Consider the following 19740-nt stretch of genomic DNA (forward strand, 5'->3'; position numbering starts at 1 on the left):
TCGTTACCTGTATAAAAGACACCTGTCCACACACTCAATCAAACAGACTCCAACCTCTCCACAATGGCCAAGACCAGAGAGCTGTGTAAGGACATCAGGGATACAATTGTAGACCTGCACAAGGCTGGGATGGGCTACAGGACAATAGGCAAGCAGCTTGGTGAGAAGGCAACAACTGTTGGCGCAATTATTATAAAATGGAGGAAGTTCAAGATGACGGTCAATCACCCTCGGTCTGGGGCTCCATGCAAGATCTCACCTCGTGGGGCATCAATGATCATGAGGAAGGTGAGGGATCAGCCCAGAACTACACGGCAGGACCTGGTCAATGACCTGAAGAGAGCTGGGACCACAGTCTCAAAGAAAACCATTAGTAACACACGACGCCGTCATGGATTAAAATCCTGCAGCGCACGCAAGGTCCCCCTGCTCAAGCCAGCGCATGTCCAGGCCCGTCTGAAGTTTGCCAATGACCATCTGGATGATCCAGAGGAGGAATGGGAGAAGGTCATGTGGTCTGATGAGACAAAAATAGAGCTTTTTGGTCTAAACTCCACTCGCCGTGTTTGGAGGAAGAAGAAGGATGAGTACAACCCCAAGAACACCATCCCAACCGTGAAGCATGGAGGTGGAAACATAATTCTTTGGGGATGCTTTTCTGCAAAGGGGACAGGATGACTGCACCGTATCGAGGGGAGGATGGATGGGGCCATGTATCGCAAAATCTTGGCCAACAACCTCCTTCCCTCAGTAAGAGCATTGAAGATGGGTCGTGGCTGGGTCTTCCAGCATGACAACGACCCGAAACACACAGCCAGGGCAACTAAGGAGTGGCTCCGTAAGAGGCCGCTCAAGGTCCTGGAGTGGCCTAGCCAGTCTCCAGACCTGAACCCAATAGAAAATCTTTAGAGGGAGCTGAAAGTCTGTATTGCCCAGCGACAGCCCCGAAACCTGAAGGATCTTGGGAAGGTCTGTATGGAGGAGTGGGCCAAAATCCCTGCTGCAGTGTGTGCAAACCTGGTCAAGACCTACAGGAAACGTATGATCTCTGTAATTGCAAACAAAGGTTTCTGTACCAAATATTAAGTTCTGCTTTTCTGATGTTTCAAATACTTATGTCATGCAATAAAATGCAAATTAATTACTTAAAAATCATACAATGTGATTTTCTGGATTTTTGTTTTAGATTCCGTTTCTCACAGTTTAAGTGTACCTATGATAGAAATTACAGACCTCTACATGCTTTGTAAGTAGGAAAACCTGCAAAAACGGCAGTATATCAAATACTTATTCTCCCGACTGTATGTATGTATTTATATGTATATATATATATATATATATATATATATATATATACAGTGGGGGAAAAAAGTATTTAGTCAGCCACCAATTGTGCAAGTTCTCCCACTTAAAAAGATGAGAGAGGCCTAGGATTTTTAATGAATTTATTTGCAAATTATGGTGGAAAATAAGTATTTGATCAATAACAAAAGTTGCTCAATACTTTGTTATATACCCTTTGTTGGCAATGACACAGGTCAAACGTTTTCTGTAAGTCTTCACAAGGTTTTCACACACTGTTGCTGGTATTTTGGCCCATTCCTCCATGCAGTTCTCCTCTAGAGCAGTGATGTTTTGGGGCTGTCGCTGGGCAACACAGACTTTCAACTCCCTCCAAAGATTTTCTATGGGGTTGAGATCTGGAGACTGGCTAGGCCACTCCAGGACCTTGAAATGCTTCTTACGAAGCCACTCCTTCGTTGCCCGGGCGGTGTGTTTAGGATCATTGTCATGCTGAAAGACCCAGCCACGTTTCATCTTCAATGCCCTTGCTGATGGAAGGAGGTTTTCACTCAAAATCTCACGATACATGGCCCCATTCATTCTTTCCTTTACACGGATCAGTCGTCCTGGTCCCTTTGCAGAAAAACAGCCCCAAAGCATGATGTTTCCACCCCCATGCTTCACAGTAGGTATGGTGTTCTTTGGATGCAACTAAGCATTCTTTGTCCTCCAAACACGACGAGTTGAGTTTTTACCAAAAAGTTCTATTTTGGTTTCATCTGACCATATGACATTCTCCCAATCCTCTTCTGGACCATCCAAATGCACTCTAGCAAACTTCAGACGGGCCTGGACATGTACTGGCTTAAGCAGGAGGACACGTCTGGCACTGCAGGATTTGAGTCCCTGGCGGCGTAGTGTGTTACTGATGGTAGGCTTTGTTACTTTGGTCCCAGCTCTCTGCAGGTCATTCACTACGTCCCCCCGTGTGGTTCTGGGATTTTTGCTCAACGTTCTTGTGATCATTTTGACCCCACGGGGTGAGATCTTGCGTGGAGCCCCAGATCGAGGGAGATTATCAGTGGTCTTGTATGTCTTCCATTTCCTAATAATTGCTCCCACAGTTGATTTCTTCAAACCAAGCTGCTTACCTATTGCAGATTCAGTCTTCCCAGCCTGGTGCAGGTCTACAATTTTGTTTCTGGTGTCCTTTGACAGCTCTTTGGTCTTGGCCATAGTGGAGTTTGGAGTGTGACTGTTTGAGGTTGTGGACAGGTGTCTTTTATACTAATAACAAGTTCAAACAGGTGCCATTAATACAGGTAACGAGTGGAGGACAGAGGAGCCTCTTAAAGAAGAAGTTACAGGTCTGTGAGAGCCAGAAATCTTGCTTGTTTGTAGGTGACCAAATACTTATTTTCCACCATCATTTGCAAATAAATTCATAAAAAATCCTACAATGTGATTTTCTGGAAAAAAAATCTCAATTTGTCTGTCATAGTTGACGTGTACCTATGATGAAAATTACAGGCCTCTCTCATCTTTTTAAGTGGGAGAACTTGCACAATTGGTGGCTGACTAAATACTTTTTTTCCCCACTGTATATGTATGCGAGAGAAAAAAACATATGGGGGATTCGAAGTGATGCAGACAATTACATTGACGGAAGTTGCAATCTATCTGTAATATTAAAGCTGATCTACCCCCTAAAAAATAAAATATTAAATACAAATAAAGGATTGTTGAAGTAAGGACCACATTGTTACCCGCCCACCCGCCCACCCGACTAGAATCACTACTCTCGACGGGTCTGACCTAGAGTATGTGGACAACTACAAATATCTAGGTGTCTGGTTAGACTGTAAGCTCTCCTTCCAGACTCACATTAAGAATCTCCAATCCAAAGTTAAATCTACAATCGGTTTCCTATTTCGCAACAAAGCCTCCTTCACTCATGCTGCCAAACATGCCCTCGTAAAACTGACTATCCTACCGATCCTTGACTTCGGCGATGTCATTTACAAAATAGCCTCCAACACTCTACTCAGCAAATTGGATGTAGTCTATCACAGTGCCATCCGTTTTGTCTCCAAAGCCCCATATAATACCCACCACTGTGACCTGTACGCTCTTGTTGGCTGGTCCTCACTACATATTCGTCGCCAAACCCACTGGCTCCAGGCCATCTATAAATCACTGCTAGGCAAATCCCCACCTTATCTTAGCTCATTGGTCACCATAGCAACACCCACCCGTAATCTGCGCTCCAGCAGGTATATCTCACTGGTCATCCCCAAAGCCAACACCTCCTTTGGCCGCAATTCCTTCCAGTTCTCTGCTGCCAATGACTGGAACAAATTGCAAAAATCTCTGAAGCTGGAGACACTTATCTCCCTCACTAACTTTAAGCATCAGTTGTCAGAGCACCTTACCGATCACTGCACCTGTACACAGCCCATCTGAAATTAGCCCGCCCAACTACCTCATCCCTATATTGTTATTTATTTTGCTCATTTGTACCCCAGTATCTCTATTTGCACATCATCTCTTGCACATCTATCATTCCAGTGTTAATACTAATTGTAATTATTTTGCACTATAGCCTATTTATTGCCTTACCTCCATAACTTGCTACATTTGCACACACTGTATATATATGTATTTCTGTTGTATTTTTGACTTTGTTTTGTTTTACCCCATATGTAACTCTGTGTTGTTGTTTTTATCGCACTGCTTTGCTTTATCTTGGTCAGGTCGCAGTTGTAAATGAGAACTTGTTCTCAACTGGTTTACCTGGTTAAATAAAGGTAAAATATAAAAAAAAAAAAAATTTAAACCCACAAAGTCCTATTGCTAGTTGATTGCCTCTACCATGAAATAAAGTGCAACCCATCATGTGTATTTTTTCACTCTCTATTTTCCTCTCTATGAATTGGGATTGTGTTTTTAATGTTGTTGATATTTTCTCCCTTTTGGACTGGGATTAAAAAAAAGTGTTTTAGGGATACCCTCTTACAAAGTCACAGGCCAGGGATAGCATGAATAGAGTCCAAGATGACTTACTACGACAGCTTCCGAAAGTAGGCTTCATTTAGTCTGGATACTGGTCTTTTGAGCTAACTTTCCACTACTTTTGTCATTTGCCGAAGAGACTGGCCTTTTGGCAATCTCAACGTTCAATATGCAGCCGGATTTACGGCACAGTTGTTGATTGGTAGTTGGAAACAACATTCATATTTTCCATGACAAAACATTATGGAACATTGGGTGTGCGCAAATTTGCCACAATATAGAATTAGAATTTTAAGAAGAACAACAAACAATACCGTTACGACCTGTTGTGGTCATTATTCCGTTGTGAGAAGACATTGTCAATGGAAGATCATGTTGTTCAAAGTGGCTAGAGATTCCTCCGTAATGAGAGAGAGAAATAATGACATGGAAAATATTAGCCTACAAGATTCAATCGAGCTGCGTTTGCTTCAGTTGCATCCCATTAATGAGAGGAAAGAAACGCAGATTAGCATTTTACATCATGCATCTTGTTCTGGAGGCAGCTCTGCAGAGTGGTCACTAGCTGGCACAGACACAAAGTCGTAAACCTAACCCTAATATCAGGGGCGGTGTGTTCAATAGGGCGATATGGGCGACGCACTGCCAAACGGGAAAAGGAAGGGATTTTTTTTCTAATCAATTATATCACGGCAACAGTAGTTATCAGTGTTCTAATCTGATCTGACTGCCACTAAATGTCAAATCAGGCTAAAGTCGTGCTTCAAATGGCCCCGCCCGTTTTTGGGGCGATTTCAGTCAGGTTGAAAATCGCCCAGAAGTCTGTCATAGACTCCCATGTAAAATCTATTTTTTTCAAATTTCAAAGCTTTCAATACAATCTCTATGGGTGTCTGTGGGCTTGCACTTACGCGCTTTCGTCATACGTGACGTAACCATGAACGTAACTAAGAAAATAGCGGCTAGCAGCGTCTCTGTTGCGACCTGCAGTGTGGCGTTATCTTATGTTTTTAATTTGTACACTTAGTGGCGTTATTTTATGTTTTTAATTTGTACACTTAGTTTACAAACATTCTGCCAACCATGGATTTCCAGTGGTGGGTTTTGGACTGATCTTGTTGATCGTGTACATACCCGCTACGAACGGACTAAATAATGAAAACGCTGCTGGCAGCGGAATCCAATACAGCTGGGAGACTTGGCTGGATGACAGAGTCCCGGACAGAGAAGTGGAGCCGGCCGGCTTCACCCTGGTCAGAGCGGACCGCGATCTGACAGTCACAGGGAAAATCGATCCTGGTAAGAGAGCGACTCTGTACCCCCGACATTGAACTGCTTTCTGTGTCACTGCGGCCTTACTATCTGCCCCGTGAGTTCCCCCAATTGTTTGTTACCGTTGTGTACTGTTGATAATCACAAGTTTACTGGAGAACTGAGACCAAGTAGAGACTTTGGACAGGGTGGATATGGTATAATAAAGGCAGTTTATTCAGAGGTAAAGATATCTGGAATCGCGTGCACGGACTCGTTCGTCAAACTCTTAGGGAGCTATCTGAAGAGAGCCCCGAAAACATTGTGTGCAGACATTTTATACAATAAATGATGTAGGTTGAATCTAGTAGTTCTGATCTTCTGATTGGTCCTGATGAGTTGGGCGAGGTCCCCTCCACTGTTGCATTGGCTCTGAGTCGGGTTCTCTGTCTTCAAATGTTCAGCCTAAAGAGAGGGGATTTTTGTGTGTGTGTGTGTGTGTGTTTAACAGTGATGATGTGTGTGTGTGTGTGTGTGTGTGTGTGTCCTCAGAGCAAGAACTCGTGAGTTGGAAGAACTGAGAGACCTATGGCGTGGGTGTTGTCCTTGGCCACCTGCTGACAAGGCTGACAAGATAGGACTCTTTTGTCCATTGTTATAGGATAGGAACAGCATTGATTGAAAACAAACGCCCAACACAAAATGGGTCATGCACAAGATTTTAGTCAGACCAAGCTATAACATTATATATTTACTACGACAGTACATTCAACCAAAAGCTAATATAACAAAGGCATCAGAGATTATTTATAATCTGTCACAGAAACTGGAATCCATCTCCCCAGATCAGTCAATAAATGCTTCTGGTATTGACTTATATGCTGCCCCTGTCTTCATGTTGTTGCTGGACATATCTTTTTTAAAATGTGTGTAGGTCACCTAAATCATCAGAAAAATTGCCCCTCCTGAGAATTTTTTCAGGAGCCGCCACTGCCTAATATTAACCCTAACCCTAACCCTAACCTTAACCACACCGCTAACCCTAATGCACAACCCTAACCTTAAATTAAGATTAAAAAGCAAATGTTTGTTTTCAATAATTTTTACAATATAACCAAGTCTGACTTTGCAGCTGGCCCATCTAAGGGGAAATCACACCGTTCTCGTCCGGTGCGATTTCCCCCAAGTTACCCTAAGCAAGTCATGATGATCAGAATATGTGCAAGGAATGACTTCCGGTGCCAGTTTTGCGTTTCTTTCTCAGTTGATGTTTATTGTCATTGAGTCTTGTCCTGGAGGCAGAACTGAGCGATTTCCCCTTAGATAGGACATCTGCAAAGTCAAAATTGGCTATATTGTAATAATGAATGAAAAGAAAAATGTGCTTTTTGGTCCTAATTTAAAGTTAGGGTTAGGCATTAGGGTTAACGGTTTGGTTAAGGTTAGGGTTAAGGTTAGGGTTAGGATTAAAATCTTATTTTATGACATTGTGGATATGCCAGCTAGTGACCACTCTGCAGAGCTGTTCCAGAACATTAATGGGATGCAACTGAAGCAAATGTAGCTCGATTGAATCTTGTAGGCTAATATTTTCCATACAATTATTTATCTCTCTCATTACAGGGTCCTCTCTAGCCACTTTGAACAAGTTGATCTTCCATTGACAATGCCTTCTCACAAGGGAATGACCACAGCAGGTTGTCAAGGTATTGTTTGTTGTTGTTCTTAAAATTCTAATTCTATATTGCGTCAAAACTCCATAGTCCTTGCCGGTGAAAAGCATACCCATAACATTATGCAGCCACCACCATGCTTGAAAATATGAAGAGTGGTACTCAGTGATGTGCTATGTTGGATTTGCCCCAAACATAATGCTTTGTGCTCAGGACAAAAAGTTAATTTCTTTGCCACATGTTTTTGCAGTTTTACTTTAGTGCCTTATTGCAAACAGGATGCATGTTTTTGTATATTTTTATTCTGTACAAGCTTCCTTCTCTTCACTCTGTCATTTAGGTTAGTATTGTGGAGTAACTACAATGTTGTTGATCCATCCTCAGGACACCTGTATCTTTGTAGTGACTGTGTGTATAGATACACCATCCAAAGTGTAATTAATAACTTCACCATGCTCAAAGGGATATTCAATGTCTGCTTTATTTTATTTTTACCCATCTACCAATAGGTGCCCTTCTTTGCGAGGCATTGGAAAACCTACCTGGTCTTTGTCGTTGACTCGGTGCTTGAAATTCACTACTCGACTGAGGGACCTTACAGATAATTGTATATGTGGGGTACAGAGATGGGGTAGTCATTAAAAAATTATAATAAACACCATTATTGCACACAGAGTGAGTCCATGCAACTTATTAGCACATTCATACTCCTGAACTTATTTAGGCTAGCTATAACAAAGGGGTTGAATACTTATTGACTCAAGACATTTCAGCTTTAGATTTATTATAAAAAATTCTAAAAACATAATTCCACTTTGGCATTATGGGGTATTGTGTGTAGATCAATGACATAACATCTAAATGTAATCCATTTTAAATGCAGGCTGTTACACAACAAAATGTGGAAAAAAGTCAAGAGGTGTGAATACTTTCTGAAGGCACCATATCTCTTGATATAAGGCTGTTTGCAGCGGATATGTGCAAACTTTGTGCAGTGAAATTCACCAGTCCCAATTCAAATACATTACATACTCTGTATATATAAAATGTTTATTTGCCACGTTCACATGATACAACAGGTGTAAAACAATACAGTGCAATTCTTACCTTGAGATCTCTTTCCCAACAATGCAGTGATAATAATTATAATATAGATAATAAAAAATACAAATGTATTACGATGTGAGATAGAAACACGAGAATGCAAGTATATACAGGTCAGTGCCAGTACCATATTCAATGTGCAGCGGTACTGGATTGGTTGCGGTGGGTTTATACATCAAATGTGACTGGTAGTAGGATAGACACTGAGTATACCAAACATTAGGAACACCTTGTCCCCCCTTTTACCCTAAGAACAGCCTCAATTCGTCAGGGCATGGACTCTACAAGGTGTCGAAAGCGTTCCACAGGGATGCTGGCCCATGTTGACTGCAATGCTTCCCACATTTGTGTCAAGTTGGCTGGACGTCCATTTGGGTGGTGGACCATTCTTGATACACATGGGAAACTGTTGAGCATGGAAAACCCAGCAGCATTGCAGTTTTTGACACAACCCGGTGCGCCTGGCACCTACTACCATACCCCGTTTAAAGGCACTTAACTATTTTGTCTTGCCCATTCACCCTCTGAATGGCACACATACACAATCCATGTCTCAATTGTCTCAAGGCTTAAAATGTATTCTTTAACCTGTCTCCTCCCCTTCTTCTACACTGATTTAAGTGGATTTAACAAGTGACATCAATAAGGGATCATAGCTTTCACCTGTATTCACCTGGTCAGTATGTGTCTTGGAAAGAGCAGGAGTTCTTAATGTTTTGTATACTCAGTGTATAAATACTTATGGTAATATACTAATGGTAATATATACATGTAAACAGGAGTAATAGTGACCAGTACCAGGATAAATAGATACATACTAATGGTAACGGCAATCAATAATCAATCTGAGTGGCGCAGTGGTCTAAGGCACTGCATCGCAGTGCTAACTGTGTCACTAGAGATCCTGGTTCGAATCCAGGCTCTGTCGCAGCCGGCCGCGACCGGGAGACTCATGGGCGGCGCACAATTGGCCCAGCGTCGTCCAGGGTAGGGGAGGGAATGGCCGGCAGGGATGTAGCTCAGTTGATAGAGCATGGCGTTTGCAACGCCAGGGTTGTGGGTTCGATTCCCACAGGGGGCCAGTATAAAAAAAAATATATATATATATGTAAGTCGCTCTGGATAAGAGCGTCTGCTAAATGACTAAAAAATGTAAATGTAAAAATGAAAGCAGTGCAATGGAGTAATAAATCTAATCAAAAATCATTAAAGTAACATTAACCGTAGCTTGGATCAGGGAACCTCTGGGTATGTCGCTAGCGTGTTACAGAGTAATAAAGTTACCGGATCCTGGGGAATGCCTCTTGGAGTGAAGGTATAAATATTGTGTTGTATGGAGTGGTTAAGGAGGGAAGGTATAGATATTGTGTTGTATGGAGTGGTTAAGGAGGGAAGATATAGATAAGGAGGGAAGGTATAGAAATTGTGTTGTATGGAGTGGTTAAGGAGGGAAGGTATAGAAATTGTGTTGTATGGAGTGGTTAAGGAGGGAAGATATATATATTGTGTTGTATGGTGGGAGTTGAATGGAGCTAAAGACTGAACCTTAAACTTAAGCCACATCTTTGGATGGGGGATTAAAAACAAAAACAACATCAGCAGTACAGAGTGTAATACTGGTAACCAGTAGAGGGGTAGGCTCTAGGCCAGGGGTTCCCAAACTTTTTTGTGTCTGCGACCCCTTTTGTGATAGCAAATTCATCAGGGACCCCGTCATAGTATAAGAACACAAATCTTGCTTTAGGGCTCCATTCAATCTGTAAAGCTGAAGCATTACAGATTCCGTGATAGAAATGTAAAGGTAATTTCCAATTGAGCCGACATATGCAGTGTTTACCGTGAATGCAGTCTCTGCTAAAGCGGGAATGTTGTCTTTAAATTTCAATCACGCTGTAACGCTGAACTTCCACAATGCGGATTGAATAGAGCCCCTAGAGTGCAATACAAAAAGCACCCAAGCAGTATTACTATGACTTCTGCAGTGCACGGCCGGACTAATCAAGTCTCGGGCCCTGGGAAAGAACATTTTAAAGGCCCTCCTCTTCGCATCAGAGAAAATGTTGCAGTTTTAAAGCTAATTTCCTGCAATTCTACACATTTTGCCATGGGGCAGAGTGTGCCATTTGCAGTTTTAAAGCTTAAATTACAGTGCATTTATGTTCAAAACAACATTTTTGGGGAACTGGGATACTGTGGAGTACTGTGGATACCAATATCCCTGTGAGCCTCCCAGGCCGATGTTGTGCATCTAAGGGTTAAGAACATCCATTGTGGATTAATAATATTATATTGTATTGTATTGCACCTTCTAAACTTTTTCCACGGACCCCGTGTCCAAAACTTCTTTAATCTGTTGTTTTTATTTGTATTTTTTAAATTGTATTATTATTATTATTATTATTTTGTATATATTTTGAGATCTGGCCACTTTGGGAACCCCTGTTCTAGGCAACTTCTGGCGCTGTGTTTATATTCAATGTATCCAGGGCTTCCGGTCTATCATAGAAAGCCCCCCCACCCCTCTCTCTCTCTCTGTCTCTCTCTCGCTCTGTGAGAAGCAGTAACCAGCTTCAGAATCCATTACATGGTTTCTGCTGCAGTGGAAACCAAATAAACTAAGCAGCAATAAATCACATTGTCACCTCTGCTTGGCCACCTCGTCAGAGGCCTCCATATGGATGAGTGATCGTGAAATCACACAGTGGGCTTTAAATACACTACAGAATTGGTGTGTGTGGGTGTATGTGCACAGTGGTATGTGAATATATGTGCTTATGTGTGCAAGTACTGTATATGTTTCTGTGCATGTATATGACTGAATAATATATGTTTTCTGTTTGGTGCCTAAAGCCCCTCATAGCCATGCATTGGGTAGACATGGAGATGGAAAGGGGAGGAAGAGTGGGGTGGCAGGCAGGCAGGGTGAGTAGATCAGGGGCTAGGAGGGTGGGGATGGGTGTGATGGTGGTGTGTGTGTGAATGTGTAGGTGTGTGTGTGTGTGTGTGTGTGTGTGTGTGTGTGTGTGTGTGTGTGTGTGTGTGTGTGTGTGTGTGTGTGTGTGTGGTAGTGATAGCGAGGGGAGGTAAACACATCACAGAACACCTGCGAGGAGGTTAAATGTAAATGCATGGTCTCCATGGACACAGCAGAACCCTGAGAACATCACAAGACTAGTCCCACGTCTCTCTCGTGTCGACAGGAAGGAAGGCGATCTCTTTGTTGTCTAATTCCCTCTCCCTGGAGTCTCCAATGAGTGAGTCAAGGCGGATCTCTTTTCTTTGCTCTAAAGAACACGTTAGCGAAATCCGTAGTACAGCTTGGTTTGACTGTGAAACTGGACTGTGAACTGACATTATGTGTAGGCCTACGTCAGGTGTCAAGTGCCTTGCCCCTCAGCCTCTTCAGTGCAAACACTATGTAGCCCTCATCGCAGCACTTTTCTCAGCATTGTCAGGTGCTTTCCACTGGTCTCAGGGTCATTTTCTAGTTCCCAGCAGAACAGTCAAGTTGTGGTGAAGTGTTGGCCGGCTATACTGATGTTGACCTATGAACTAACAGGGGCCTGAGAATACGTCTGCTTTCAGCCGGGGTAGAAGAGCTCTCTCCTCAGGGGAATTTGGGGCCTAAATGAGGACCTTGTCCATTTCCAGTAAACAGGAGGAGAAAGGGGACAGAAAAGCTTTCATAAATCTTGTTCCTGTGCGAAAGAGAACGTATAATGTCTCTAGGATGCAGTCCACCCAAAGATTTGATTGAACTTCGATCTCCCTCCAAGTATCCTTTGTACAGACTATTCCTACCAGGGCAGTGAGTGTCCAAGGGAAGGCTATGGTCAGAATGTAATTGTTGCCAAGAGCAGATTTGCTACAATGTGATGTCTCTCAGCTTGCTAATGCAATCTTGTAGATGTTGTCGAAACACCTCCCAAGATGCTTCCTATTCCTGTACAATCACAGATGGACATCTCACTCCTAAGCACCAGCATCACCAGCATCACCAGCTCATTCTCCTTCCCAGAATCCTCATGACTCATAACCCAAGAGCCGATAACACAACCACAGACACAGCAGCTCCCCCAACGTGGTAGAAATACCCCTTCATCTGTTCATCTTTCAGACACCGTGTGTGTCTGCATGTGTGTGTCTGCATGTGTGTCTACGTATGTGTGTCTGCATGTGTGTGTCTGCATGTGTGTGTGTGTGTGTGTGTGTGTGTGTGTGTGTGTGTGTGTGTGTGTGTGTGTGTGTGTGTGTGTGTGTGTGTGTGTGTGTGTGTGTGTGTGTGCAAGAGAGAGAGTGTGAGAAGAAAGAGCAAGGTGGGGAAAGGTACAGTAGGTGTGCTGCAACGTATAGCAGAGAACAGTGGACACACACACACTTACAGTGCTTCACACACACCACACACATATGGTCATGATAATTACAAGCTGATCTTAATCTGTGCTGGGCTTGTGGGCTTGTTCTGAAGTCGTTTTTTGTAGATGTAGTAGACATTGTAAGAGAGAAAGTGGAGTGAGTATCATTTTGGTGTGTGTGAATACCAAGTCCCTCTGGCTGTGAGCTTTGGGCTGAGCCTGTCTCAGAGCAACACCTCACCACACAACACCTCTCCCCTATTTGACCTAGATAGTTTGTGTGTATGTATTGATATGTCGGCTACGTGTGCCTTTTTAAGAATTGATGTAGTTGTGTCCTTGAGCTGTTCTTGTCTATTAATGTTCTGTATTATGTCATGTTTCATGTTTTGTGTGGACCCCATGAAGAGTAGCTGCTGCTTTTGCAATGGGGATTCTAATAAAATACCAAAATGCCAATGCCAGAGCATCCCTCCATATAAATTGACATTTTAAAACTGCCACCCTGTGGCTAAATGTTCACACTACACTTTCTCCATCGATTACTTCCCTAATTTTCTCTTTAGATGCTTGCAGAGCGGTCAACACTTAAATTATTAACTGCGTTATACACACTTTATTAACTGTGTAGGCACATAAAAGAAGGGGAAATTATTTTGTTAATTACTTCAGTTTGCCGGTGTTCGATTGCAGCCCTTCATTGTTTATATTTTACCTGGATTAATTCATAGGCTGAAGAACTGGCCCTGGCCAAACGGCTGTCTGATTTACATAGCAAGTGCCAGGTTCTCTCTCTCAATTCTATTTAGTAGAATCACATGGGTATCCTTTGAATTAATGCAGGATGAAAGCTCACAGAACCACACTCGATGAACAACTCTAACCAGACCACCGTGTCTTCACACACAACCACATATCTTTAATTAAAAACAACATTACTTTTCTGTCCTTCTATACAATATGTACATCCCTTGAGCCACGTGCAGAGCCATAATAATAATACATTACATGATATATACATATGAAAGAATACAATGAAAACCAGCTTTTCCCAGAGGCCTGAGGGAACTGGTTTTCAGATTGTTTTCAAGTCTAACACCAAATTAGGTAAAACCTGAACACTGAAGTACTGTGCTGAGTGGAGCGCAGCTTTACCTGATCAGTTTGTGTTAGGGCCTCCTAAAGTCAGCTCAGAGCACTGTGCAGTCCAGTGTTACTCTGATCTTTACTGACCACACTCCCTGCCTGGGTATGACAAGAAGAAGGTAGATGGGAGGAGGAAGGAGGGAGAATAGAGAAAGACGTTGGCAAATAAAAGTAAGAGGGGAAATAATGATGAAGAAAAAGAGGGGGTAGTTGGTTGAAGAGAGGGAGGAAAAGAGAGATACAAGGCGAGTCACATCCTGGTGATGTCACTTCATATGGCTCTCTATCCAGTCTTTGAAGTTGGCCACATGTGTGTACACAGTAAACAGGTCCGGGTCACACTCTCCCTGGTCATAGCCGAAACTCACCAACCCCAGCAGCCGCCACTCCCCTTTGGACTTGTCCCGCCTCGCTGGAGAGGCAAGAGAGGGGTCCTGGGCGGAGCCTGTCTGGGCAGGAAGGATCAGGATACCTCCTGTGTCCGCGGGACAGATGTTAGACGGGCTGTAGTCGGGTCGCTGGCGGCCACAGAGCATGTTGTCCGTGACACTCACGGGCATCCCTTTACGGGCGTACTGCTGCTCACAGGGCACCACGTCGGCCAGGTGCTGCACACCCACCCTGGCCTGCTCCTCTTCCCCAATCCGGGGGTCCGGCAGGGGGGCCCAGCCCATCACCAACCCTTCTCTGGAGGTCACCTCTCCCCCCTGGGTGTCAGGTAGGCAGAGGGGCAGGACCTTCTCCCCGATACGAACCTTGTCCCGCAGCTTGATTACTGCCAGGTCTGAGTCAAGAACCAGGGGGTCGTAGTTGGGGTGGATAGAGATGGAGGCCACCTGAAGGAGAAGAGGAGGGATGGGTAGAGAGACAGAAAGGAACGATCATCAGGGAGAGAGAGAAAATAGACTGGTCAGAGAAAGAAGGGATGGTCAGTGAGCGAAGGGATGGTCAGAATGAAGAAGGAATTTTCAGAGATAGAGAGGAGGGATGGTAAGAGAAAGAATAGAGAAAGAAAGGGGGTGTCAAAAAAAGAAAAGCTGTAGACAGAAGAGAGACCCTGTGCCAAACCTAACAGCAGGGTGACAGCTAGGATGTCAGTGGGATGGCTGTGCTTGTTACCTGGCAACTCACTCACACAAAAGTATGTGGGCACCCCTTCAAATGAGTGGATTTAGCTATTTCAGCCACATCTGTTGCTGACAGATGTATCAAATCGAGCACACCGCCATGCAATCTCCATAGACAAACATTGACAGTAGAATGGCCTTACTGAAGAGCTCAGTGACTTTCAACGTGGCACTGTCATAGTATGCCACCTTTCCAACAAGTCAGTTCGTCAAATTTCTGCCCTGCTAAAGCTGCCCCGGTCAACTGTAAGTGCTGTTATTGTGTAGTGGAAACGTCTAGGCGCAACAACGGCTCAGTCGCGAAGTGGTAGGCCACACAAGCTCACAGAACGGTACCGTGAGTGCTGAATCGTGTAGCGGGTAAAAATCATCTGTTCTCGGTTGTAACACTTACGAGTTCCAAACTGCCTCTGGAAGCAACATCAGCACAATAACTGTTCGTCGGGAGCTTCATGAAATGGGTTTCCATGGCTGAGCAGCCGCACACAAGCCTAAGATCACCATGCGTAATGTCAAGTGTCAGCGGGAGTGGTGTAAAGCTCTCCGCCATTGGATTGGAGCAGTGGAAACGTGTTCTCTGGAGTGATGAATCATGCTTCACCATCTGGCAGTCTGACGGATGAATCTGGGTTTGGCGGATGCCAGGAAAACGCTACATGCCCCAATGCATAGTGCCAACTGTAAAGTTTGGTAGAGGAGGAATAATGGTCTGGGGCTGTTTTTCATGGTTCGGGCTAGGCCCTTAGTTCCAGTGAAGGGAAATAATAATAATAATATAATATAATAATAATAATTAATCTCAACACTACAGCATACAATGACATTCTAGACGATTCTGTGCTTCCAACTTTGTGGCAACAGTTTGGGGAAGGCCCTTTCCTGTTTCAGCATGACAACATCCCCGTGCACAAAGCGAGGTCCATACAGAAATGTTCCTATGTTCCAACATCTAGTGGAAAGCCTTCCCAGAAGAGTGGAGGCTGTTATAGAAGCAAAGGTGGGACCAACTCCATATTAATGCCTATGAGTTTGGAATGAGATGTTCAATGAGCAGGTGTCCACATACTTTTTGTCATGTAGCATATATTAATTGACAGCCCTTTATAAAGTGCATAATGTACCATTACACCATATTATTTACAATACACTGCAAAATGGCAATACGCTACTGTATATGTTGGTTAGATCCAGACTAGCCATGTCGCACAACCACATTGGTGTTTACTTACGGTCAAAGTAACTTTCTGGCACCTATTCAACGATTGAACGTAAACAAACATGGGGCTGTTTTACATGGCTAGATGTAGTAGACATGATGTCATGTTTGTGAAAGCATACATTTTAATTGGACACAGGTTCAAAACCACCCAGCCATTGGTATTATATAGACGTAGACCTTGAGCTTTTACCATCCCATAAGGCTTGAAAATGTACCTATAGAGTGTGTAACATCATGTGTGATGAACTGTACACCATAGTTATATTTCAGTCTAATCATTGCAGTGTGGCTGAGTACAGGTGGTCTCCTCTAGGCTATATACTATAACCCCCTCATTCCCTCATTCCCTACTCCCCAACCACCCAACCACCTACCCAGTTAGCATTCTCCAAACCCCCTCTCACTCCCCACCCCCAACCGACCAACCCAGTTAGCCCTCTCCAAACCACCTCTCACTCCCCACCCCCCACTGACCAACCCAGTTAGCTCTCTCCAAACTCCCTCTCACCCCCCACACCCGAACAACTAACTCAGTTAGCCCTCTCCAAACTGGCTCTCACTCCCCACCCCCCACTGACCAACCCAGTTAGCCCTCTCCAAACCCTCTCTCACTCCCCACCCCCACCCACCAACCCAGTTAGCCCTCCAAATCCCCTCTCACTCCCACCCACCAACCCAGTTATCCGTCTCCAAACCCCCTCTCACTCCCTACCCCCCACCCACCAACCCAGTTAGCCCTCTCCAAACCCACTCTCAGTCCCCACCCCCCACCCACCAACACAGTTAGCCCTCTTCAAATCCTCCCTCACTACCCACTCCCACCCACCAACCCAGTTATCCGTCTCCAAACCCCCTCTCACTCCCTACCCCCCACCCACCAACCCAGTTAGCCCTCTCCAAACCCACTCTCAGTCCCCACCCCCCACCCACCAACACAGTTAGCCCTCTTCAAATCCTCCCTCACTACCCACTCCCACCCACCAACCCAGTTATCCGTCTCCAAACCCCCTCTCACTCCCTACCCCCCACCCACCAACCCAGTTAGCCCTCTCCAAACCCACTCTCAGTCCCCACCCCCCACCCACCAACACAGTTAGCCCTCTTCAAATCCTCCCTCACTACCCACTCCCTACCCACCAATCCAGTTAGCCCTCCAAACCCCCTCTTACTCCCCACCCCCACCCACCAACCCAGTAAGCCCTCTCCAAACCCCCTCTCACTCCCCACCCACCAACCTAGTTAGACCTCTCCAAACCCTCTCTCACTCCCCACCCCCCACCCACCAACCCATTTAGCCCTCTCCAAAACAGCTCTCACTCTCTACTCCCCACCCTTCAGCCCTCTCCATCCCCGCTCTTACCCTGAGATGCTGCAAGCCCTTGGTCTCTCTGAGGTCACTGCGGTAGTGTTTTCCCATCACCACCTTGACCGTGGCTGCATCCAGTGGGTACAGCTTCCCCAGCTCAGTCACACAGTGGGCTGCCAACACCACACTCCGCTGGTTCACCAGGGCCCCGCTACACACCAGCTGCCAGCCTGAGGCCTCGTCCTGCCCCTTGGATCTAGCCCCAGCACCTGATCCAGCTCCAGCCTCCTTCTTTAGTGACCCAGCAAGGCTGGCCTTCTTGTCCAGCTTGGTCCCTACTCCGTTGGTGGGGCGTCGGTAGATGGCGGCTAGCCAGGGCCAGTGGGACTCTGCCGGGCTCTGGGGGTCAAAGGTGGGGTGCTTCCCACACACTGGGAAAAGAGAAGGATGGAGAGACAAGGGTGGAGGAGAGGAAAGTGTGGTCGGGGAGGAGAAGGGTGGGAAAGAAGGAGAAGGAAGACATTGATAAAACAACATTTGATACTGTGTGAAAACCTTATTCCACATCACACCCACCCTGGAATAGTACTTTTTCAGCACAATTTTCTTGATTGCTTAATGTCTAAGTGTGGTTTGAAAGTGCAATTCTAGCATGCCTAGGTGGCAAGACAAACCTTTCCTTATATTACAATTTTTCTCAATTGTTTACACACAAATACTGGTACTTGAGACACAATGACCACAACATGTAACTCATGCACCAACCCCCTGAACCAATTCTGCTAAACTACAAGCACAATTCCTGCTTTACACTTTTTTCAAAACACTACACACAAATCTTTGCATTTGGCACAATTTTCATGCAGAAAATATATTGTTTTCATAATGAACACACTGCCATTCAAATATGCACACTGACTCATCACATGGGCAAACACCCGTCACAAAGTTTTACAATTAACAATCAGAGCTTTAGCATAAAAGGGCAACAGGTAAGCTCTTCTGTTTTGGAGCAATGGATGCCAACATTGGAAACAGAGGCAGAGCCAGAGGAGTGAGAGTAAGAGGAGGAGGACAGGGAGGACAAGGACAAGGACGAGGATGAGGAAGGCCAAGGACCGTAATCTCTGATGAGATCCGAGCCACTTTGGTTGATCATGTGGTCAACCATGGTCTAACAATGAGGGAGGCTGGGCAAAGAGTACAGCCAAATTTGAGCAGGTACACTGTAGCATCCATCATCCGGACATTCCGAAATGAGAATAGGTAAGAAATCTACTCTCACTAGAAAATTGCAGTACTGCATATCAATACAGTACTCAATGAGTACAGTAGTACAGTATTGCCTGTGGAGTGTTCTGTAGGACTGTAAAAATAAAGTATGTTTCAAGTATTTGGGAAATGTATTTCTACTTTGTATTTACAGCATTTTACTCTTTGTTTGGCAGAACTGAAAGATTACCAACACAAGGTGGTCGGGAACGTGTTCTGTCTCCTGAACAGGAAACTGAAATCATGAACATGGTCCTAGAAAATAACGCCATAACATTACGGCAAATACAAAGAAAAATAATAGAAAACAATGAGATATTTCAAAATATTGATAGGGTAAGCTTATCAACACTGGACCGTGTCTTGCGCAGAAATAATCTCAGGATGAAGCAGGTCTACAGGGTGCCATTTGAACGCAATTCAGAAAGAGTCAAAGAATTGCGATATAATTATGTGCAAGTGAGTCCTATACAATCCCACAATTGATACATACTCTCAACACTGTATAAATTATACATATTTCAGTATTGTAATCATAATGATTGTGCTTCACAATAGTGACCACTCCATGTCTATTTCTGATATTGTCATGTGTGTTTCAGAGAGTACTTGAGCTAGAGGTGGCTGCAGTGGAGCACCAGTTCATCTTCATTGATGAGGTTGGATTCAACCTCACAAAAAGACGAAAGAGGGGAAGGAATATCGGCCAGCGTGCCATTGTTCAAGTCCCTGGCCAGCGCGGAGGGAACATCACAATGTGTGCAGCGATTACCCACCACGGCATCATCCATCACCATGCTACCCTTGGCCCCTACAACACGGCCCATCTGATTACATTCCTGGACACCCTACACAACACACTCATTCCACCAGATCAGGTAGATGGCCCAGAGCAGCTCAGGTACGTTGTCATTTGGGACAACGTAAGTTTCCACAGGGCTGCTCTGGTTCGTAACTGGTTCACTGCCCACCCACGCTTTTTAGTTGTTTA

At 44.5% G+C, this 19740-nt stretch overlaps 1 protein-coding gene across 1 annotated transcript in view; it reads right to left on the minus strand.

Moving 5' to 3' along the window:
• Positions 1-13277: 13277 nt before the first annotated feature.
• Positions 13278-19740, minus strand: part of LOC311135218 (inactive serine protease PAMR1-like) — a 56928-nt gene continuing 50465 nt past the window's right edge. The window contains exons 13-14 of the mRNA XM_084169150.1: positions 17532-17908; positions 13278-14661 (exon numbers count right to left, since the gene is read on the minus strand). Of these exons, the coding sequence (XP_084025276.1) occupies positions 14092-14661; positions 17532-17908 (947 nt within the window). The 3' untranslated portion in view covers positions 13278-14091. The remainder of the gene's footprint in view (positions 14662-17531; positions 17909-19740) is intronic.

This window comes from Coregonus lavaretus (genome assembly GCF_964263955.1).
Source record: "Coregonus lavaretus genome assembly, chromosome: 9".
NCBI classification, from domain to species: Eukaryota; Metazoa; Chordata; class Actinopteri; order Salmoniformes; family Salmonidae; genus Coregonus; species Coregonus lavaretus.